General features: G+C 40.8%; 1 protein-coding gene across 4 annotated transcripts in view; it reads right to left on the bottom strand.

Moving 5' to 3' along the window:
- The window catches only part of LOC115224309 (calcium-independent protein kinase C), a 236,711-nt gene that overhangs the window by 116,725 nt on the left and 99,493 nt on the right, over window positions 1-20,493 (bottom strand). For all 4 annotated transcript variants that reach the window (XM_036513225.1, XM_036513226.1, XM_029795154.2 and 1 more), the window contains exon 3: window positions 12,340-12,375. In XM_036513225.1, the coding sequence (XP_036369118.1) occupies window positions 12,340-12,375 (36 nt within the window). The remainder of the gene's footprint in view (window positions 1-12,339; window positions 12,376-20,493) is intronic.

Below are 20,493 nucleotides of genomic sequence, written 5' to 3'. Positions count from 1 at the left end.
ACACACGCACAATAGGTTTCTTTCAGTTTCCATCTACCAAATTCACTTGCAAGGCTTTGGTCAGCCTGAAGCTATATAGTTGAAAACACTTGTCCAAGGTTTCACATAGTGGGACTGAACCCAGGACCATGTGGTTGGGAAGCAAGCTTCTTACCACACAGCTATGCCTGTGCCTGTGGTGGTTATAGTAAAACAGATTGCATAGAGGGCAACACTGAAAGGTTCACAACGATGGTGGAGATTGTGGTGGTGGTGATGGCTACTATGGTATTATTTCTCATGTCCTAGAAAGGGAGTTGGTGATGGCAACAGTGGTGGAGGTGGAGGTGGTGGTGGTATAGAGATGGTCTTTATCACAGATGTTACAGAGGTGTCTGTGATGGTGGTGGTGGTGACAATGGTATTATCATCAGTAACATCACATGGTGATGGGGAGGTGGTTGTAGCTAGTGGTTGTGGTTACAATGACATTATCATTAATATCATATAGGTGGCAGTGGAGGTGGTGGTGCTGGCGATGATTGTGGTGGTGGTGGTGTGGTGGTGGTGGTAATGATTGCGATGGTAAGAACACTAATGTCAAAGAGATGGTGATGCTAGAGGTGGAGATGGTGGTGGTAGTCATGATGCAAGTATTGGTGGTTGTAGGTGGTAGCTATGATACAAGTGGTGTTGGTGATGGTGGTGGTGCTGGCGATGATTGTAGTGGTGGTGGTGGTGGTGGTGGTGGTAATGATTGCGATGGTAAGAACACTAATGTCAAAGAGATGGTGATGCTAGAGGTGGAGATGGTGGTGGTAGTCATGATGCAAGTATTGGTGGTTGTAGGTGGTAGCTATGATACAAGTGGTGTTGGTGATGGTGGTGGTTGTAGCAGGTGGTAGTGGTGACAGGTGGTAATGGTGATGTTGATGGCATTGGTGATGGTGGCCAGTGGAGGGGGTAGTATACTGATGGTGATGGTAGTGGTGCTGGTGATGGTGGTGATAGCATTAGTGATGGTTTTGGTAATGACAATGACAACAGTAGTGTTGATGGTAACGATGATGATGATAGTGGTGCTAATTAATGATGGTGGTGGTGGTGGTGGTGGTGGCTGAAGTGATGCTAAAAGTAAACTAGCTCGTTACAAAGGCTAAGCTAATGATGATAATGGCACAATGACAGAAGTGGTGGGAATGGAGGTGGGTGGGAGTTGGGTGATGGAGACAGCAAGGGGGAAAGGTGGTCATAGTTGTTTAACCCCCCAGTTAACACCTCCCCCCCTCCCGGTCTGAGCAGACCTATGATCAAAGGCATTCAAACATGCAAGGAACCTGTTGTGGATCAGGATATACAACATATTCTGCTTTAAAAGATGGTAAGGCATTGCTTTGTGGATTTCCAGGAGATTTGCCTGCTATTTCCAGCAGGTCAAGTGTCCACATATGTACCTCTTCATCGTTAGCTCATAGTGACGATTGCTGCGGTGGTGGTGTTAACAGTGATGATGATGATGATGATGACGAAGATGATGATAATGACAAAATGATGATGATGATGATGATAATGACAGTGATGACGAAGATGATGATGATGATGATGATAACGACGATGATGATGATAATGACAGCGATGACGAAGATGATGATGATGAAGATGGTGATGATGATAATGATTAAGATGATGATAACAATGATGATGATAATGACAGCGATGATGATGAAGATGGTGATGATGATGATGAAGATGATAATAACGACGATGATGATGATAATGATGACGATGATGATGAAGATGATGATTATGATGACGAAGATGGTGATGATGATCACAGGTAAGCTTCACTTTTGTCAAAAATGGTGGGGAGTGGTGAGGGGGTGGGGCAAGGCAGCATCTGAGACAGTTACAACCTCATCGTTATTGTCACAGGAGTGCGGCACTGGTACCTCTGCAGGACTGCTGCTGCTGCTCCTACTACTGCTACTACTACGACTACAGCTGGTGTCGGTTGTTGCAGCAGTAATAGCGCCATCTACTGCCTTACATCACTGCATCACATGACAGAATATACCACTTTTTCCTTCAGTCTGCAGACACGAATGTTGCCATCTTAACCATGACAATATACGTTTGAGGGGAGTTTCTATGTGGCCACTGTTCGACCAGCTAGAAATAGTAGCCAAATCTCCCTCGCTGCAAACCAAGCCTGAACGTCTTGGAATAAAAAGACACAGTGAATGATGCAGTCCCTCATCTCTCTCTGTATATATATATGTGTGTGTAGAGAGAGAGAGAGAGAGAGTGGGTGGGGGAGAAAGACATTTTATATATATATATATATATATATATATATATACATATATATATATATAACATATATATACACAATATATATATATATATAATATATATATATATATATACACACAATATATACATATAACATATATATACACAATATATATATATATATAACATATATATACACAATATATACATATAATATATTATATATAATATATGCACAATATATACATATAATATATACACAATAAATAAATAAATATATATATATAGACATTATATATATGTAAGCATGTATAAATGTGTGTGAGTGTATGCATGTATGTATATATGTATGTATATAGAAAGACAGATAGATAGGCAGATGGGATAGTCATGACTGGAATATCTGTGATGATCTACTTGCTGGGTTAAACAACAATATAGTTTACTACAGATGTAGGTTATGAGTGTACGTGAACATGCATGCATGTTTGTGTGTGAGTGCATGCTTGCGCATGTATGTGTATATGTACAGATACACATGTGTGTGAATGAATGCGTATTTATTCGAGCGTGATTGTTACCGACGTCGCCTTACTGGCACTCGAGCCCTGTGCTAGTAGGGTATTAAGAGCACCATCCAAGCGTGATCGTTGCCAGAGCGGCTATCTGGCCCCCGTGCCGGTGGCACATAAAAGACACCATTCGAGCGTGATCGTTACCAGCATAGCCTTACTGGTTCCTGTGCCGGTGTCATGTGTAAAAGATTCAAGCGAGGCTGGTGCCAGTACCGCCTGACTGGCCCCGATGCCGGTGGCATGTAAAAAGCACCCACTACACTCTCGGAGTGGTTGGCGTTAGGAAGAGCATCCAGCTGTTGAAACTCTGCCAGATCAAGATTGAAGCCTGGTGCAGCCATCTGGCTTGCCAGCCTTCAGTCAAAACCGTCCAACCCATGCTAGCATGGAAAGCAGACGTTAAACGATGATGATGATGATGATGTATGCTTATGTGCCTGCATGCTCGAGTGATCAGATGTGTATGTGTCTTTCTTGGTGTGCAAGTGAAAGACTATGTTTGTATGTAATAGTGTTATTTGATGTGTGTGTGTGTGTGCGTGCATGTATGTGTACATGTGTGATGGTAATGGCTGCCCCTTTCTTGCAGAGCTTGACCTTCTATTGTACCTATAACAACACACAACCCGGTCCAGGAATCGAACTCACAACCTCACGATCGAAAGCTTGATGCTCGAACTACCATCACATCATCATTGTTTAACATCTACTTTCCATGCTAGCATGGGTTGGATGGTTTGACATGAAGCTGACATGAAGATGACCAGTACAGAGGGCATCGGCCATAGAAACAGACATCTGTTGTGGCATGGTTTCTATGGCTGGATGCCCTTCCTATATATATATATATATATAGAGAGAGAGAGAGAGAGAGAGAGAGAGAGAAAACATTTTCTGTTTTCTTTAAATTCTGATTTTTCATAAACCTATATTTATCTCTGTCTTTACCTATAGTTTATGAGCATAATATGTTAGCATATGTATGCCTATGGTTAAATATACCCATAGTGTAATGGATACTTCTATCCCTTAGACAGTTATTTTAACATCTAACTCAATTAACCTTATAACCAGCTAAAATTGCAAAGATAATCTGGAACTTGACTGAGGAAAGAAAACTCTGAATGACCTGTCCTTGTTTTTTTGTATCGTCTGTCTGGGTGTTTTGCGTGCTTGTCCCATTTTTGTATATATAAACATGGGTGTTCTCTAAGAATGGACGATACTGCTATTTTAACCCCAGAAGGACGCCTCCTCCAGCAGGTTACCCAGTGGGTTTTGCGCTTGCTATATATTGCAAGCAGGGAGGGAACTCCTTACTATCCCAGCTATCAAGATCCTCATATATGTATGTGTGTGTGTATATTTTTGTGTATCTGTGTTTGTCCCCCCAACATCGCGTGACAATCGATGCTGGTGTGTTTACATTCCCGTAACTTAGCGGTTCGGCAAAAGAGACCGATAGAATAAGTACTAAGCTTACAGAGAATAAGTCCTTTTGCCAAACCGCTAAGTTACAGGGACATAAACACACCAGCATCGGTTGTCAAGCGCTGTCGGGGGGACAAACACAGACACACAAACATATACACGCATGTACATATATACATATGTACAACAGGCTTCTTTCAGTTTCCATCTACCAAATCCATTCACAAGGCTTTGGTCAGTCCGAGGCTATAGTAGAAGACACTTGCCCATGTGGTTGGTAAGCAAACTACCTTACCACACAGTCACTCCTACGCCTATATATATATATATATATATATATATATATATATATATATATCATCATCATTTAACATCCGTTGTCCATGCTGGCATGGGTTGGATAGTATGACTGGGTTGGCACACTGGAAGGCTACACAAGACTCCAGTCTGATTTGGCATAGTTTGCTAAGGCTGGATGTCCTTCCTAACGCCAACCACTCCAAGAGTGTAATGGGTGCTTTTACATGCCATTTGCGTGACACCAGAGTGTGTTTACGTGCCACCAGTATGGATGCCAATTTACATGACACCGGTATCTGCTACAACTGCGAGCTGGCAGAATCGTTAGCACACCGGGCGAAATGCGTAGCCGTATTTCGTCTGCCGCTACGTTGTGAGTTCAAATTCCGCCGAGGTCGACTTTGCCTATCATCCTTTCGGGGGTTGATAAATTAAGTACCAGTTACGCACTGGGGTCGATGTAATCGACTTAATCCGTTTGTCTGTCCTTGTTTGTCCCCTCTGTGTTTAGCCCCTTGTGGGTAGTAAAGAAATAGGTATCTGCTATGACTGCGATTTTGCTCAGCAGAGACAGACATACAGACAGATAGAGAGATACACAAACTCACATGTATACACACACAGAGCTAGGGCAACCAAATGCTCAATTAATTATCCTCATGCTCTAATCAACATCTGAAGCTAAGAGCAATTATGTCATTAACACTCTCTACATTTATTTATTTGAGGTTGGGGCTGCACGCCATAAAGTACCCAATTATCTAACAGAATATATTATATTCAAAGTATGTGTGGGGGTGGGGCACCTCTCCGAGGTTGTACTTAGAGAAAATGGGACAGTATTCATGACCTTCATAAGATGACGCTCCCCCCAGACTGGTGGTGGTGGTGGGGAGATCAATGGAACCAGTTACATCAATAGGTCAGTGGTTGTGGTGGAGGGGGTGTGGGGGAGAGGGAACCAGGGTGTTTGTGAAGTTTAACAAAACACTAGTAGAGACCCCGGCTAACTTTCAACTATCTAAAACCGCAGTTCTCAATCACAGATCCCAGGGTTGTATACGATCCTTAAGCATCCTTCCAGTGGCCCCGATCGGCAATCTTCCCTCACCTTCATTGATTTGTTTTCTACTTTTTTTTAGTGCAGGCCCCTACAAAAAAATTAGGTTTTGGATCTGGCCAAGATATTAAATATGCTCAGAACCACTGACCTAAAAGCATCAATCTGAAAGTTCTTGGGAATGTCTTTGAATCCAAGTCAACAGGGAATATACAGAACCTATCAAAAATAGCAACCAAATCCCCTCCTACTGACTTAATCCTTTAGTGTTTAAACTGGCCAAATCCGGCCCAAATATTCTACATGTTTTATATTCAAACTGGCCATATCTAGCCTCTCACACCTAACCTACATTGACATTCTAAAAATAAACAATCACATCATTGAAACCTCAAAGCTATAAGATGATGAATGATTAATTCAAAACAAGATGAATAAAAAAGCTTTACATGAGACAGAGTAATCTGAACACTAAAGGGTTAACCCTTTTACAACAGAAATCAAATGTATCAACTCAAAATTTCATTACCCTTAACTGTGAAAAGTAGTTTTATACACTAATCTATCTTTTGTTGAGGAATGCTGCTGTCATCATCATCATCATCATCATCGTCGTCATTGTGATCATCATTTAACAACTGTTTTCCATGCTGGCATGAGTTGGACAGTTTGACATGGAGCTGGCCAGACTACAGTTGTCTCTTGTGGCATAGTTTCTACAGCAGGATGCACTTCCTGATGCCAACCACTTTACAGAGTGTGCTTCGGTGCGTTTTACGTACCACTGACACAGGTGCATTACACAGCACAAGCATGAGTGCATTCTATGTGGTACCAGCGCAGAACAATCCTTTGTGAAGATATGGGAAGTTTATTGAGCCAACATGACTTGCAGAAAATACCAATTCTATATTTTTTTTTGGTAGATATTCAACATCATTATTGGAATAACTATGAAATTCAATTTTGCAGTTAAAGAATTGAAAAAAAGAAGCTGGAATATGCAGCTTGGATGCTATCCTAGATACAATACACCTTAAACAAAGACAGGATGGCCATTACTAGAAAGCCTTTGATGATGGGTCAGCTGAATGAGGACTGACCTCATTAAACCTTTAGCATTCAACCCGGCCATATCCGGCCAAAATAGTCTACCTGTTTTATCTTCAAATCAGTCAGATCTGGCCTCTCACACCTATCCTACAATGTCATTTTAAAAATAAAGTTATATCATCGAAATCTCGAAACTATATGATAGTGCATGATGAATTCAGAATAACGTAAATCAATAAGCATTACATTTGTTAGATTAATCTGAATACTAAAGGGTTAAACAATGATGTGAACCACAATGTCACCAAAGGCTATTTCTTAATTAATCTAACAAAGTTAATGAAAGGATGTCCCTACCCATCCCTCTTAATTATCATTAACTTTTTAGCATTCAGATTTTTCTGTCAAATGTAAATTTTATCTATTCACATTTGGCGGCACGTTAAAAGCCCCATCTGAACGTGGTCGATGCCAGCGCTGCCTTGACCGACTTCTGTACCAGTGGCACATGACCTGCTGTGCTTGAGGAGACCTATTGAGTCAAGTACATCAACATCAAAATAAATATTAAATGGAAATTGTAGTTGTGATACCCATGCCAGCAGCATGTAAATAGCACCATCCGAACTTGGCCGATGCCAGCGCCACCTTGACTAGCTTCTGTGCCGGTGGCATGTAAAAAGCACCAACTGATCGTGGCTGCTGCCAGCCTCCCCTGGCACATAAAAAGCACCTACTACACTCTCGGAGTGGTTGGCGTTAGGAAGGGCATCCAGCTGTAGAAACACTGCCAGATCAGACTGGAGCCTGGTGCAGCCTTCTGGCTTCCCAGACCTCGGTCGAACCGTCCAACTCGTGCTAGCATGGAAAGCGGACGTTAAACGATGATGATGATGAATCATACATAATCTTGTAACTCTGAGATTTCGATGATGTGATTGTTTATTTTTAGAATGGCATTGTAGGGTAGGCGTGAGCATAAAATAGGTAGAATATTTTGGGATCAGATATGGATGGTCTGAATGCTAAAGGGTTAAGCCATACACTTAACTCTCATTTTAATCCTTTAACATTCAGCTCACTCTGTCAAATGTAATGTTTATTGATTTGCATTGTTTTGAATTAATCATGCATTATTTCATAGCTTTGAGAGTTCAATGATGTGATTATCTTTAGAACGACACTGTAGGGCAGGTGTGAGAGGCCAGATCTAGTTGGTTTGAACATAAAACAGATGGAATATTTGGGCCAGATATGGCTGGTTAACCCTTTAGCATTCATGTTGCTCTGTCAAATGCATCATCATCATCATCATCAGTCATCGTCCCTGGATGGGCATGAACCACCAACCTGAGCTGGCAGAGTCGTCAGCATGTCGGGCAAAATGCCTGGCGGTATTTCGTCTGTCGCTATGTTCTGAGTTCAAATTTCGCCGAGGTCGACTTTGCCTTTCGTCCTTTCGGGGTTGATTAAATAAGTACCAGTTACGCACTGGGGTTGATATAATTGACTTAATCCGTTTGTCTGTCCTTGTTTGTCGCTTCTGTGTTTAGCCCCTTGTGGGTAGTAAAGAAATAGGTATTTTGTCTGTAGCTACGTTCTGAGTTCAAATTCCGCCGAGGTCGACTTTGCCTTTCATCCTTTTGGGGTCGATTAAATAAGTACCAGTTACACACTGGGGACTTAATCTGTTTGTCTGCCGTTGTTTGTCGCTTCCGTGTTTAGCCCCTTGAGGGTAATAAAGAAATAGGTTAACAGCCAAATGCGCTAACCGATTGCGCCAAATGCCTTTTTAATCACACTGCTCCTAATTAATCATGCATTATCTAATAGCTTTGAGATTTGAATGGTGTGATTGTTTATTCTTAGGATGACATTGTAGAGTAGGCGTGAGAGGCTGGATCTGGCCCGTTTGAATATAAAACACATAGAATATTTGGGTTAGATGTGGATGGTTTAAATACAAAAGGCTTACACATTAAACAGCTGAAAGTAAAATCTAACACACACCTGAGCAAGATATGTACTACAGGTAACACTGTTGGATGATTTTTCTGGTAAGTGCTCCACATGGAAGGCTAAGTGAACCATACAGAAATAAAGTGAGGGATACAAAGAAAGTACTATAAGAGGAAAGAAAATTAAATAGCTTATTCAATCAAGTATTCTCTTATGCTCTGTTTCAGAGAGAAACAACAAAGACACAAAATAAAAACGTATGTACTGCGTAACTGAGATAATTGTATAATAGAATGACATTATATCTAAGTACGTCAGAGAGAGGGAAGAGAGAGAGAGAGAGAGAGAGAGAAATTGAGGAAAAGAGAGCGAGAGAGAACGTGCAAGCGATACTTATTCTTTTATTCTTTTACTTGTTTCAGTCATCTGACTGTGGCCATACTGGGGCACTGCCTTTAGTTGAACAAATAAATCGACCCTCCAGGACTTATTCTTTGTAAGCTTAGTACTTATTCTATCGGTCTCTTTTGCCGAACCGCTAAGTGACGGGGACCAACATCAGTTGTCAAGCAATAATGGCGGGACAAACACAGACACATACAAATACACACACACACACATATATGTACATCAGGCTTCTTTCAGTTTCCATCTACCAAATCCACTCACAAGGCTTTGGTTGGACTGAGGCTATAGTAGAAGACACTTGCCCAAGGTGCCACACAGTGGGACTGAACCCGGAATTATGTGGTTGGGAAGCAAGCTTCTTACCACACACCCACTCCTGCACCTATATATATATATATATATATATATATATATATATGCATATTCCAAAATGTAACTCTATATGGATTGTTGGTGATTTTTTCCCTCCGTCTTCCTCTGTCTCCTGTTTCTGAAGAAGAGCTTTGCTCGAAACATAAAACACCCTTTCTTTCCTTCCCTGAGCATCTGTTGATACTTTACATGTACCACGTCCTCATATTGTAGTTTTTTTCCTTCGTGTTTTTTTTTGGGTGGGGGGGGATTAATTATAGATATTAGTTGAAAGGGGGTTAAAAGTCCATACAAATGAAAATTTATGGCTAAAACTGTAAATAAAGTTGTAAAAAGTTTAATATTTTTGTTACAGTGAGTGATTTAAAATATAACCAGTTTCGATGTATCCACTTTATCAAATATCAAAAAAGAATTGTTTTGGAAGTCAAAGAGAAAAAAAGATTAGGGGTTAACAGTTTGTACCCATGTACAGGATGGTACAAAAGTCAGAGAGGTGTTGATAATAATTCATTTGTTGTTTTAAATTTATGGTACCTTAGTGTACATCTATTCCTTGGGCAGGTCCTGTGCATGTGTATCTTCTCCAGCACACTCTATATCATCTGGGAGGACCCCTCTTTGTACCCTGCCCTGACAGGTGCACAAAAGTGCTATGACCTAGTTTCAAGTCATCACGAAAGCCTTGTTCAGTATCAGCTGACCTAGTTACAATATGATACCAAAGCCTTGTTCAGTATCAGCTGACCTAGTTACAATATGATACCAAAGCCTTGTTCTGTATCAGCTGACCTAGTTACAATATGATACCAAAGCTTTGTTCAGTATCAGTTGACCTAGTTACAATATGATACCAAACATGATTCATGACTATTTGACCTAGTTACAAAACAGCATGAAGCAAAGCTCATTAGCAACTGACCTAGTTACAACACGTCACAAAGCCTTACTAACTACCAAGTGACCTAGTTGCAATATACATCAAAACAGATCTCACTACTAAACAACCTAGATACAATACAGCACCAAGCTTGGCTCACAACTGACCTAGTTACAAAATACCACCAAACTTGACTCACTATCAACTGACTCCAGTTCTGATACTTTACAAAAGCCCTGCTCACTACCAACTGACCTAGTTACCATATACCCCCAAACTTTGATCACTACAAACTGACCTACTTTCAATAGACTGCCAAGCTTGGCTCTTTACCAACTGACTTATAATAGAGTACCAAGTGTCTCTCACTATTAACTGACCTAGTTACAACACAGTATCAAACCGAGAAACCTAGTTACAACACAATATCAAACCTAGAACAGTACCAACTGACCTAGTTACACTTCATTACCAAGCCTGTCTCACTACCAACTGTACTAATTCCTACCCATCCATGAACGGTATCCAACCTGGGGTGCCTGTACCTCCTAGAGAGTGCCAGATGGTATTTTAGACCGAACAAGAAACAGAGCAAATATTTATCTTATTAAAATTACTTTTAAAAATAAGATTATTAACGAACTCTTATAAATAACTGTATTTTATAAAATAGATCAAGGATTTTATTATTCTACAAATGTACTAGAGTGACTTCGTCACAAACATTGAGGTCCTACAACAGGCAAAGGTCACCAGCATCAAAGCAACTTTGCAGAAGACACAGCTATGCTACAGTTTTTATTTCCTTGTCACTGGAATAACGGTTGCCTTTCTTTGGCCCCATGAAAGTGGGTTTGAGACAAACATTATTCCAGTGACGAGGAAGTGAAGAAGTAGCTCAAAGAACAGTCAACAGAATTTTACGGGGCAGGGATACATGCTCTCATTCGAAGGTGGAACATGCTATTGGGAGAAACGGTGACTATGTTGAGAAGTAGGGATGTGATCCACAGAGGACCAAGCTTCATTTTGATGTATGATACATGTTCCTGTGTTGGTAATTACGCCTGTCCTAAACAAAATGGCATTTACTTTTTGACTCACCCTCGTAAATTTTAAATAAAATACTGATGTACACAATTAAGGACATCACAAAATCCACTGAGCAAAATATCAACGCCCAACCGTTTTCAGTGACTAATGACAAAACAGCTGATACAGCTCAAACTTGTAGTGTTTGGTGTGCTAACAGCACCAGACTTTGACCTGACTTAAGTTTTGTTTCCAACTTCTAAAAGTATATTATTAGTTTTGAAAACAAATTAGGATCAAAGTTATATGATGACATCATCATCATCATCATCATTTAGCGTCCGCTTTCCATGCTAGCATGGGTTGGACGGTTCAACTGGGGTCTGGGAAGCCAGAAGGCTGCACCAGGCCCAGTCTGATCTGGCAGTGTTTCTACGGCTGGATGCCCTTCCTAACACCAACCACTCCGTGAGTGTAGTGGGTGCTTTTTACGTGCCACCCGCACAGGTGCCAGACGGGCTGGCAAACGGCCACGGACGGATGGTGCTTTTTACGTGCCACCGACACTGTAAGAAAAAAAATTATTGTAACAAAAATTAGTTTTAGTTTAGGAATTTCAAATTAATTTAAGTGTACAACTTCTTGCCATGAAATTGAACCTGCGACCGTGCTGTCGAAGCTGTTGCACACTGTTCACCATTAATTTTTTGCCATTCTCTTATTCTCCTACTAATTGCCCAGTACCATATTATGATACAATGCGCTGTGTGGTGTACAGTGTTATTTCTAGACACCTGCCACCGAATTTCAAGCAGGGGCACAGCATAAGTTTTCCATTATGGTTTGTGGTTAAATTAACGAGTACAGTTAATATTTATAACGAATTTGCCGTTTTCGATGGATGTGCAGCACACACGGAATATATGTCCCTGAGGATTTAAAAGGGTTAAGACAGTATGTTTACTAAGAATTAAAAAATAATTAAAATATTTTTTTACCTGGAACTCCAGTCTCAGTGATAACACCCATTGGAACTGTAAAGAGAAAAATAATAAAATGGATTATTATTATTATTATTTTTTGTTGTTGTTCATTACTATGTCAAGACATTTTTTTTTTCTAATAGGCTCCAATATTTATTGATGTTGTTCAAAAATGAAAATTGTTCTCTACACTCAGGTTATTTTACAAGACATTACATGATTAAACGCTGACATTTTACACCATATCAACACACCCAAAAGCATTGGTTCTTGAACATTTTATTGTCTCTTAAAGAATTTTTTTTTTTGTCAACATGGCTTGGCTGTGTGGTAAGAACCTTACTTCCCAACCACATGGCTCCGGGTTCAGTCCCACCGCGTAGCACCTTGGGCAAGTGTCTTCTTCTATAACCTCAGACCGAGCAAAGACTTATGAGTAGATTTGGTAGACAGAAACTGAAAGAAGCCTGCCATGTATGGATATATATATATATATATCCATACATGGCAGGCTTCTTTCAGTTTCTTTCAGTATATATATATATATATATATATATTTCTTTACTGCCCACAAGGGGCTAAACATAGAGGGGACAAACAAATTTTTAGTGGCATTCCTTCTGGTTCTTTATGTTCTGAGCTCAAATTCCACTAAGGGTAGCTTTGTCTTTCATTTATTCAGGGTTAGTAAAATAAGTACTAGTTGAGCACTGGGGTTGGTGTAACCAACTTCCCCCTCCCCTCACAATTGCTGGCCTTGTGCCAAAATTAGAAAAAGTAATAACCTGGGGTTGGGAACATAACATTGAATTTCAACAGAAGGTTTTAATTCAGATCATTTTAAAGCAGTTAAGTTTGTATAATAGAACCAAAGGCTTTTTCAGGCAGGTTGGAATCAAAAAGGGTCAATATTTTGTTTTTGTATATCAAAAATCAATGGAAATTGCAGTTGTGATACCAGTGCCGGTGGCACGTAAAAGAACCATCTGAACGTGGTCATTGCCAGCGCCACCTCGACTGGCCTCCGTGCCGGTGGCATGTAAAAGGCACCAACCGATCGTGGCTGTTGACAGCCTTGCTTGGCACCTATGCCGGTGGCACGTAAAAAGCACCCACTACATTCACGGAGTGGTTGGTGTTAGGAAGGGCATCAAGCTGTAGAAACACTGCCAAATCAGACAGGAGCCTGGTGCAGCCTCCTGGCTTCCCAGACTCCAGTCGAACCATCCAACCCATGCTAGCATGGAAAGCGGACATTAAACGATGATGATTATTATCATTTCCAGAATACTTAAGGTCAGCCTCTGAATTCATTCTTCTTCTTTACCCCATTCCTAGAGCACAAAAAGCTCCATTCCCAGAATGCACTAACTTAGCATTCTCTTTCAGTTCTTCTTTACCTCATTCCCAGTATACACTAGCCTAGCTTTTGAGTTTGCCCTTCCCCTTACCTCATTCCTAGTGTACACTAGCTAAACCTTTCATCTTGGTGGTTCTTTACCTTATTTCTAGTCTATATTAACTAATCTTGTGTTCATTCTTGTTTACCCCATTCCCACAGTGCATTAACTCCACATTTCTACCTCATTCCCAGAGTACGCTTACTCAGCATTTCATCCAGATGGTTCTTCTTTACCTTGTTCCCAAAGTACACTTAGCATTTGTCCAGATGGTTCTTCTTCTTTACCTCATTCCCAAGTACACTTGCTCTTCTTTACCTCATTCCCAAGTACCCTAATAGTACACTTGTTCTAAATTCCCTCTCAGTTCTTCTTTACCTTGTTCCCAAAGTACACTTAGCATTTGTCAAGATGGTTCTTCTTCTTTACCTCATTCCCAAGAACACTTGTTCTTCTTTTTCTCCTGGTTCTTCTTTACCTCACTCCCAGAGTACACTTACTCAGCATTTCAACCAGATGCTTCTTCTTTTTTACCTCATTCCCAAGTACCCTAATAGTACACTTGTTCTAAATTTCCTCTTGGTTCTTCTTTACCTCATTCCCAATGTACACTAGCTTAGCATTTCATTAGCTGACCATGAGAGAAACGGTTTGGTTGGCATGTTATTTCAACATGCAATTAATGTACTTACGACCTTAACATTTTAGCTTAAGCTGGTTGTAAATACAGTGTAATATAGCAATGTTGTCAAATGTGGTCAACCACTGAACTAATTAGCCTGTTTGTGTTAATTAAGATGATTGGCAGATACAAGGGGTGTTATCGGTCGTTGTTATCGCTGTTGGTGTTGTTGCTGTTAGTGCTACTGTGAAAATAAAACGCGATTGCGATTATGGTAATAAAGTGATGATTAACATGATGGTGTAGGTGGTGTTCATGATGATGATGATGATGATGATGATACTGATGACGATGATGCTAATTCGCTTCTTGTGATTCAGTCAGAACATAGCTAAGTCGAGTGGGTAGGAGGTGAGTGGAGAACCGTCTAGTGCAGTCGTTCTCAGCCAGGGTTTATATGGCCTCTGGTGGGGTGCGGGTCCACGCAACAAGATAGTAAAGCAGCTATCCAATATAGGATTCGAAGGGTCCCGGAAAAGATTTTCCTGAAGGGCATCCAGTCGGAAAAACCCTGTCAAAACGGACACAAAAGTCTGGTGCAGGCTCCTGCATGGCCAGCTCATGTGTGACCATCCAACCCATGCCAGCAATGGAAGGCAGATGTTAAACAATGATGATAAGAAGCTTGCTTCCCAACCACATGGTTCCAGGTTCAATCCCACTGCATGACAACTTGGGCAAGTGTCTTCTACTACAGCCTCAGACCAACCAAAGCCTTGTGAGTCGATTTGGTAGATGGAAACTGAAAGAAGCCCATCATGTGTATGTATGTGTGTGTGTGTATGTATATATATATATATATATATATATATATATATATATATATATAGATAGAGAGAGAGAGAGAGAGAGAGAGAGAGAGAGAGAGAACAAGGTAAAAGTTTATATTTTTCATTCCCTTCGAAATTGCTCTTAAATGTGATTTTGGTCGTTTTGGCTGCTTCTTCTAGTGTGTAAAATTACCTGTTAAAGGTAGTTTCTCATGTGTTTAAATGTACACTATTTTATATATATATATATATATATATATATATATATATATATATATGTTGGGTTGCTGCATAATTATTGCGGCTTTTTTTTTCAACAAATTTTATTCAACAAAAACTAACAATATTTAATAAAAACATCTTTAAATGATGGTCTGACCATCTGCCAAGCAAATGGGAAGCAGTAATTGAAGTAGATGGTGAATATGCTCCGGAATAATCATTTAAAGATGTTTTTGTTACATGTTGTTATTGTTTTTGTTGGATAAAATTTGTTGAAAAAAATCCGCAATAATTATACACCAACCCAATATATATATGTATGTATGTATGTATGTATGTATGTATGTATGCATATGTATGTGTGTCTTTGTGTCTGTGTTTGTTCCCCCATCACCACTTGATAACTGGTGTTAGTGTGTTTACGTCCCTGTAACTTGGCAGTTCAGCAAAAGAGACTGACAGAATAAGTACTAGAATTAAAAACGAAAATAAGTCCTTGGTTGGATTTATCATCATCATCATTGTTTAACGTCCGTTTTCTATGCTAGCATGGATTGGACGGTTCGACCGGGGTCTGGGAAGCCAGGAGGCTGCACCAGGCTCCAATCCGATCTGGCAGTGTTTCTACAGCTGGATGCCCTTCCTAACGCCAACCACTCCGTGAGTGTAGTGGGTGCTTTTTATGTGCCACCGGCACAGGTGCCATGGAAGACTGGCAAGAGCCATGATTGGTTGGTGTTTTTTACGTGCCACCGTTTGACTAAAAACCTATTTCTTTACTACCCACAAGGGGCTAAACACAGAGGAGACAAACAAGGACAGACAAACGGATTAAGTCGATTACATCAACCCCAGTGCGTAACTGGTACTTAATTTATCGACCCCGAAAGGATGAAAGGCAAAGTCGACCTCAGCGGAATTTGAACTCAGAACGTAGCGGGAGGCGAAATACGGTCACGCATTTCGCCCGGCATGCTGACGTTTCTGCCAGCTCGCCGCCTTTGACTAAAAACCCTTTAAGGTGGTACTCCAGCATGGCCACAGTCCAATGACTGAAACACATAAAAGAACAAGCTGCAGATTAGGCAAGCCCTGTCCTCACAAATCAGGTGAGTCTGGAGCCACTGGCAAGAGAGTTTCAGTCCATGACAGGGATCTGGTCTCAACGGGGCCAGCAAACAACAGCATACCTGAGACCCCTGGCTACTTACGCTTTGCTCATGCCCACCCATACCCCTTCCCTTTTTTATTCTCCTTCTTGTTCTTCCTCCCCATTACTTCTGTCCATCTCCCGCCATTTCTATTCTTGTGTACTTCCGACTTTACCCCAAACACTGTGCCATCACTTATACACACACACACACCCGACTCACTCCATACTGTTTCACTGCCACCTATTACCACCCCCCTCCATTAATCCACTCCTATTTCCTTAACCTTTCCCTCCAACAGAGACCCGTGACTGATCTTGCCTCCACCTATTTCTTTATTACCCACAAGGGGCTAAACATAGAGGGGACAAACAAGGACAGACATAGGTATTAAGTCGATTACATTGACCCCAGTGCGTAACTGGTACTTATTTAATCGACCCCGAAAGGATGAAAGGCAAAGTCGACCTCAGCGGAATTTGAAGTCAGAACGTAGTGGCAGACGAAATACCGCTAAGTATTTCACCCGTCGTGCAAACGTTTCTGCCCACCACTCACTGCATCTCCCTCTATCCATCTGCAAATTCACCTCTCACACCCCAATAAACTTACTTTACCTACCCACCCATACCACCCCTCTATATTCCTCTTCCTGTAACATTTCACCTGGCGTGCTAACGACTCTGCCAGCTCGCTGCCTTCACACCTACCCTACAATGTCATTCTAAAAATAAACATCCACATCATTGAAATCTCAAAGCTACAAGATAATACAGGATTAATTCCAAACATTATGAATAAATAAGCATTACATTTGACAGAGAAATCTGAATGCTAAAGGATTAAACCAGCCATATCTGGTCCAAATATCCTATCTGTTCTATGTTCAAACTGGCCAGATCCAACTTCTCACATGCACCTAACAATGTCATTCATTCATTGAAATCTCAAAACTATGAGATAATGCATGATTAATTGAAAACAATGTTAATAAATAAGAATTACAATTGATAGAATAATCTGAATGCTAGAGGGTTAAGGGGGATTTGGTTGCTAGTTTTACCAGGTCAAGCAATCTCATAGAAGGTCTCCTGATTACAATGATTATTTTAAAAAACATATACTCTATACCAGGGGTGGGAAAACTACGGCCCGCGGGCCGCATGCGGCCCGCCATAGGTTTTCATGCGGCCCGCCGAGAGCTTTTATGAATCCCAACTTCTATGCAGATACTTCGTAACTGTTTCAGTTGTACGGTAATTCACAATAGTTTGCATTTTATTTCAGTTCACTGTTTCGCGCCTTCACAAAATTGTCCGCTGTTTGTTTGTTTCAGCTACTGTGAAGCGATGAAAAATTTCGAGAAATATTCCCATGACATCATAATAAAACACATTTCCGGGTGAAGATATGGTTGTCCACAATTAGTGCAGATTTTACTAGGAAAATTCCGTTCCTGGCAATTTGTAAGCAATAACAGGCTGTCCAAAATAACCGAGGTTCCTGTAATAATTTCAACTATTGGAGCAAATAACCGAAAAACATGAACCCGATACTCTAAAAAATAAATTAAATCACTTAAACCAGGAATATTTCACAAAATTTCCTTTCAATCAATTGTGTGTTTATAGGTCTATAACCGCCTTTAAAAATATTTTCACTTGATTTTTATAAATGAGGCCCGCCAAGGTTCCAAAGACGCACTGTGCGGCCTGCGATCAAAAAAGTTCGCCCACCCCTGCTCTATACCAACTGATCCCTTATTTCTATTAGTCCCCACAGTAAGGGGAACTGACTTCAATTACTTTATTTTTCTTTCTTCCAGGGAGTCATCATCATCATCATTGTCATTTTAACATTCACTTTCCATGCTGGCATGGGTTGGACAGTTTGACTGAGGTCTGGCCATCCTGGAGGCTGCACCAGGCTCCAAACTGATTTGGCAAGGTTTCTACAGCTGAATGCCCTTCCTAACACCAACCACTCTGAGAGTGTAGTGGGTGCTTTTTACGTGTCACTGGCACATTAGCCAGTCAGGTGGGACTGGCATTGACAATGTTCAAATGGTGCTTTTTATGTATCATTTGTACAGGAGCCAGTCAGGTGGAACTGACATCAACCACACTGAATGGTGCTTCTTATGTGCCAGTTAGTGGCACTGGTACTGACCACACTCAAATGGTGCTTTTTATGTGCCACTGGCACACGAGCCAATTAGGCGCAATTTTTTATTTCAATTTGATTGAGATTCTGATTGTGATTGTAATTTTACTTGACTCAATAGGTTTCCTTATGCACGGCGTGTCGCCCAATGATTCAAAGGTATTTTTAAATGGGCTGGTTATGTAACACCGGTATAGGCTACGGCTACTTGCCGGGTCTTCTCAATCACAGCATATCTCCAGAGGTCTCGGTCTCTTGTCATTACCTCTGTGAGGCCTGATGTTCGAAAGTCGTGCTTCACCACCTCATCCCATGTCTTCCTGGGTCTCCCTCTTCCATGGGTTACTTCCACTGTTAGGAAGTGGCACTTCTTCACACAGCTCTCCTCATCCATACACAACACATGACCATACCAGCGCAGTCGTCTCTCTTGCACACCACATCTGATGCTCCAACATTTCTCTCAGGGCGCTTACACTCTGTTGTGTGTGCACACTAACATTACACATCCAGTGGATCATACTAGCTTCATTTCTTTCAAGCCTACGTATATCCTCAACAGTCATGGCCCATGTTCCTCTGCCACGTAGCATGGCAGTATGCACACATGCATTATAGAGTCTGCCCTTCACTCTGAGCAAGAGGCCCTTTGTCACCAGTAAAGGTAGGGGCTTTCTGTACTTTGCTCAGGCTATTCTTATTCTACTGGTAATACTCTCCGAGCATCCACTCTCACTTGGTTACCTAGGTAACGGAAGCTATCAACTACTTATCTGTCCTTTACTGTCCTGTTTTTGTTACCATTTTTACCCTTCAGTAAAAAAAATCTCAAATTTTATTTAATTTGCCTTTTGCGGGAAGGAATGTTTTATTGAAGTCGTGTCTCGCCTTGACCTTCGAAACGCGGAGTAGATGAAACAGAGGCGACTGAAGAAGGGGAATTTTCCTTGTTTTGTATGTCCTGTACTCTATTTTTTCATTGTTTAAGAAAAATGTCCATTTCCTTGGTTTTGTGTTTATGTTTTCGTTTCTCATTGTGTTCAGCGTTTTTTTGGTGTCCAGTACTCATATATGCATGTATATATACATGTAGAGGTAGGTACGTACATATATGTATGTATATATGCATATGTTTTATTTATTAATTTATTATATATATATTTATATATATATATATATATTTCATCTTTTACTTGTTCCAATCACTGGACAGTGGTCATGCTGGGACAGAGTATAAGAAGGATTTTAGTCAAACAGATCAACCTCCAAGACCATTTTTTTTTTGCTGAGCTACTAAGTTACAGGGGTGTAAACAAACCAGCACCAGGTACCAAGCAGTGAGGGTGACAAGCACAGACACAAAGACATCATCAAGTACACACACACACACACACACACACAAACAAATACACAAATCTATCTATTTGTCTATCAGTTGTTTCTGTTATAAGATGCAGTGGACTCTTAAATGAGTTCTTGGTTAACATCCTAAAGCTTCATCAGAGCCTTGATTATGAAGTGCACTCTATGTGGGAAAATTACATTTTCTGAACATACAGGCATAACGTGTGAGAAAGTCTATGTTGATGCCTAGGGAAAATTCTGTCCTGAAGTTGGGGAAAAAATATGCAAATATATGCACATGCTTACACCAGAATGAAAATCGTTCATCATTTAACGTCCGCTTTCCATGCTAGCATGGGTTGGACGATTTTGACTGAGGGCTGGCGAACCAGACGGTCGCACCAGGCTCCAATCTTGATCTGGCAGGGCTTCTACAG

This window comes from Octopus sinensis, linkage group LG25 (assembly GCF_006345805.1).
Source record: "Octopus sinensis linkage group LG25, ASM634580v1, whole genome shotgun sequence".
In the NCBI taxonomy this organism is placed as follows: domain Eukaryota; kingdom Metazoa; phylum Mollusca; class Cephalopoda; order Octopoda; family Octopodidae; genus Octopus; species Octopus sinensis.
This window is presented reverse-complemented; position numbering and strand designations above follow the sequence as displayed.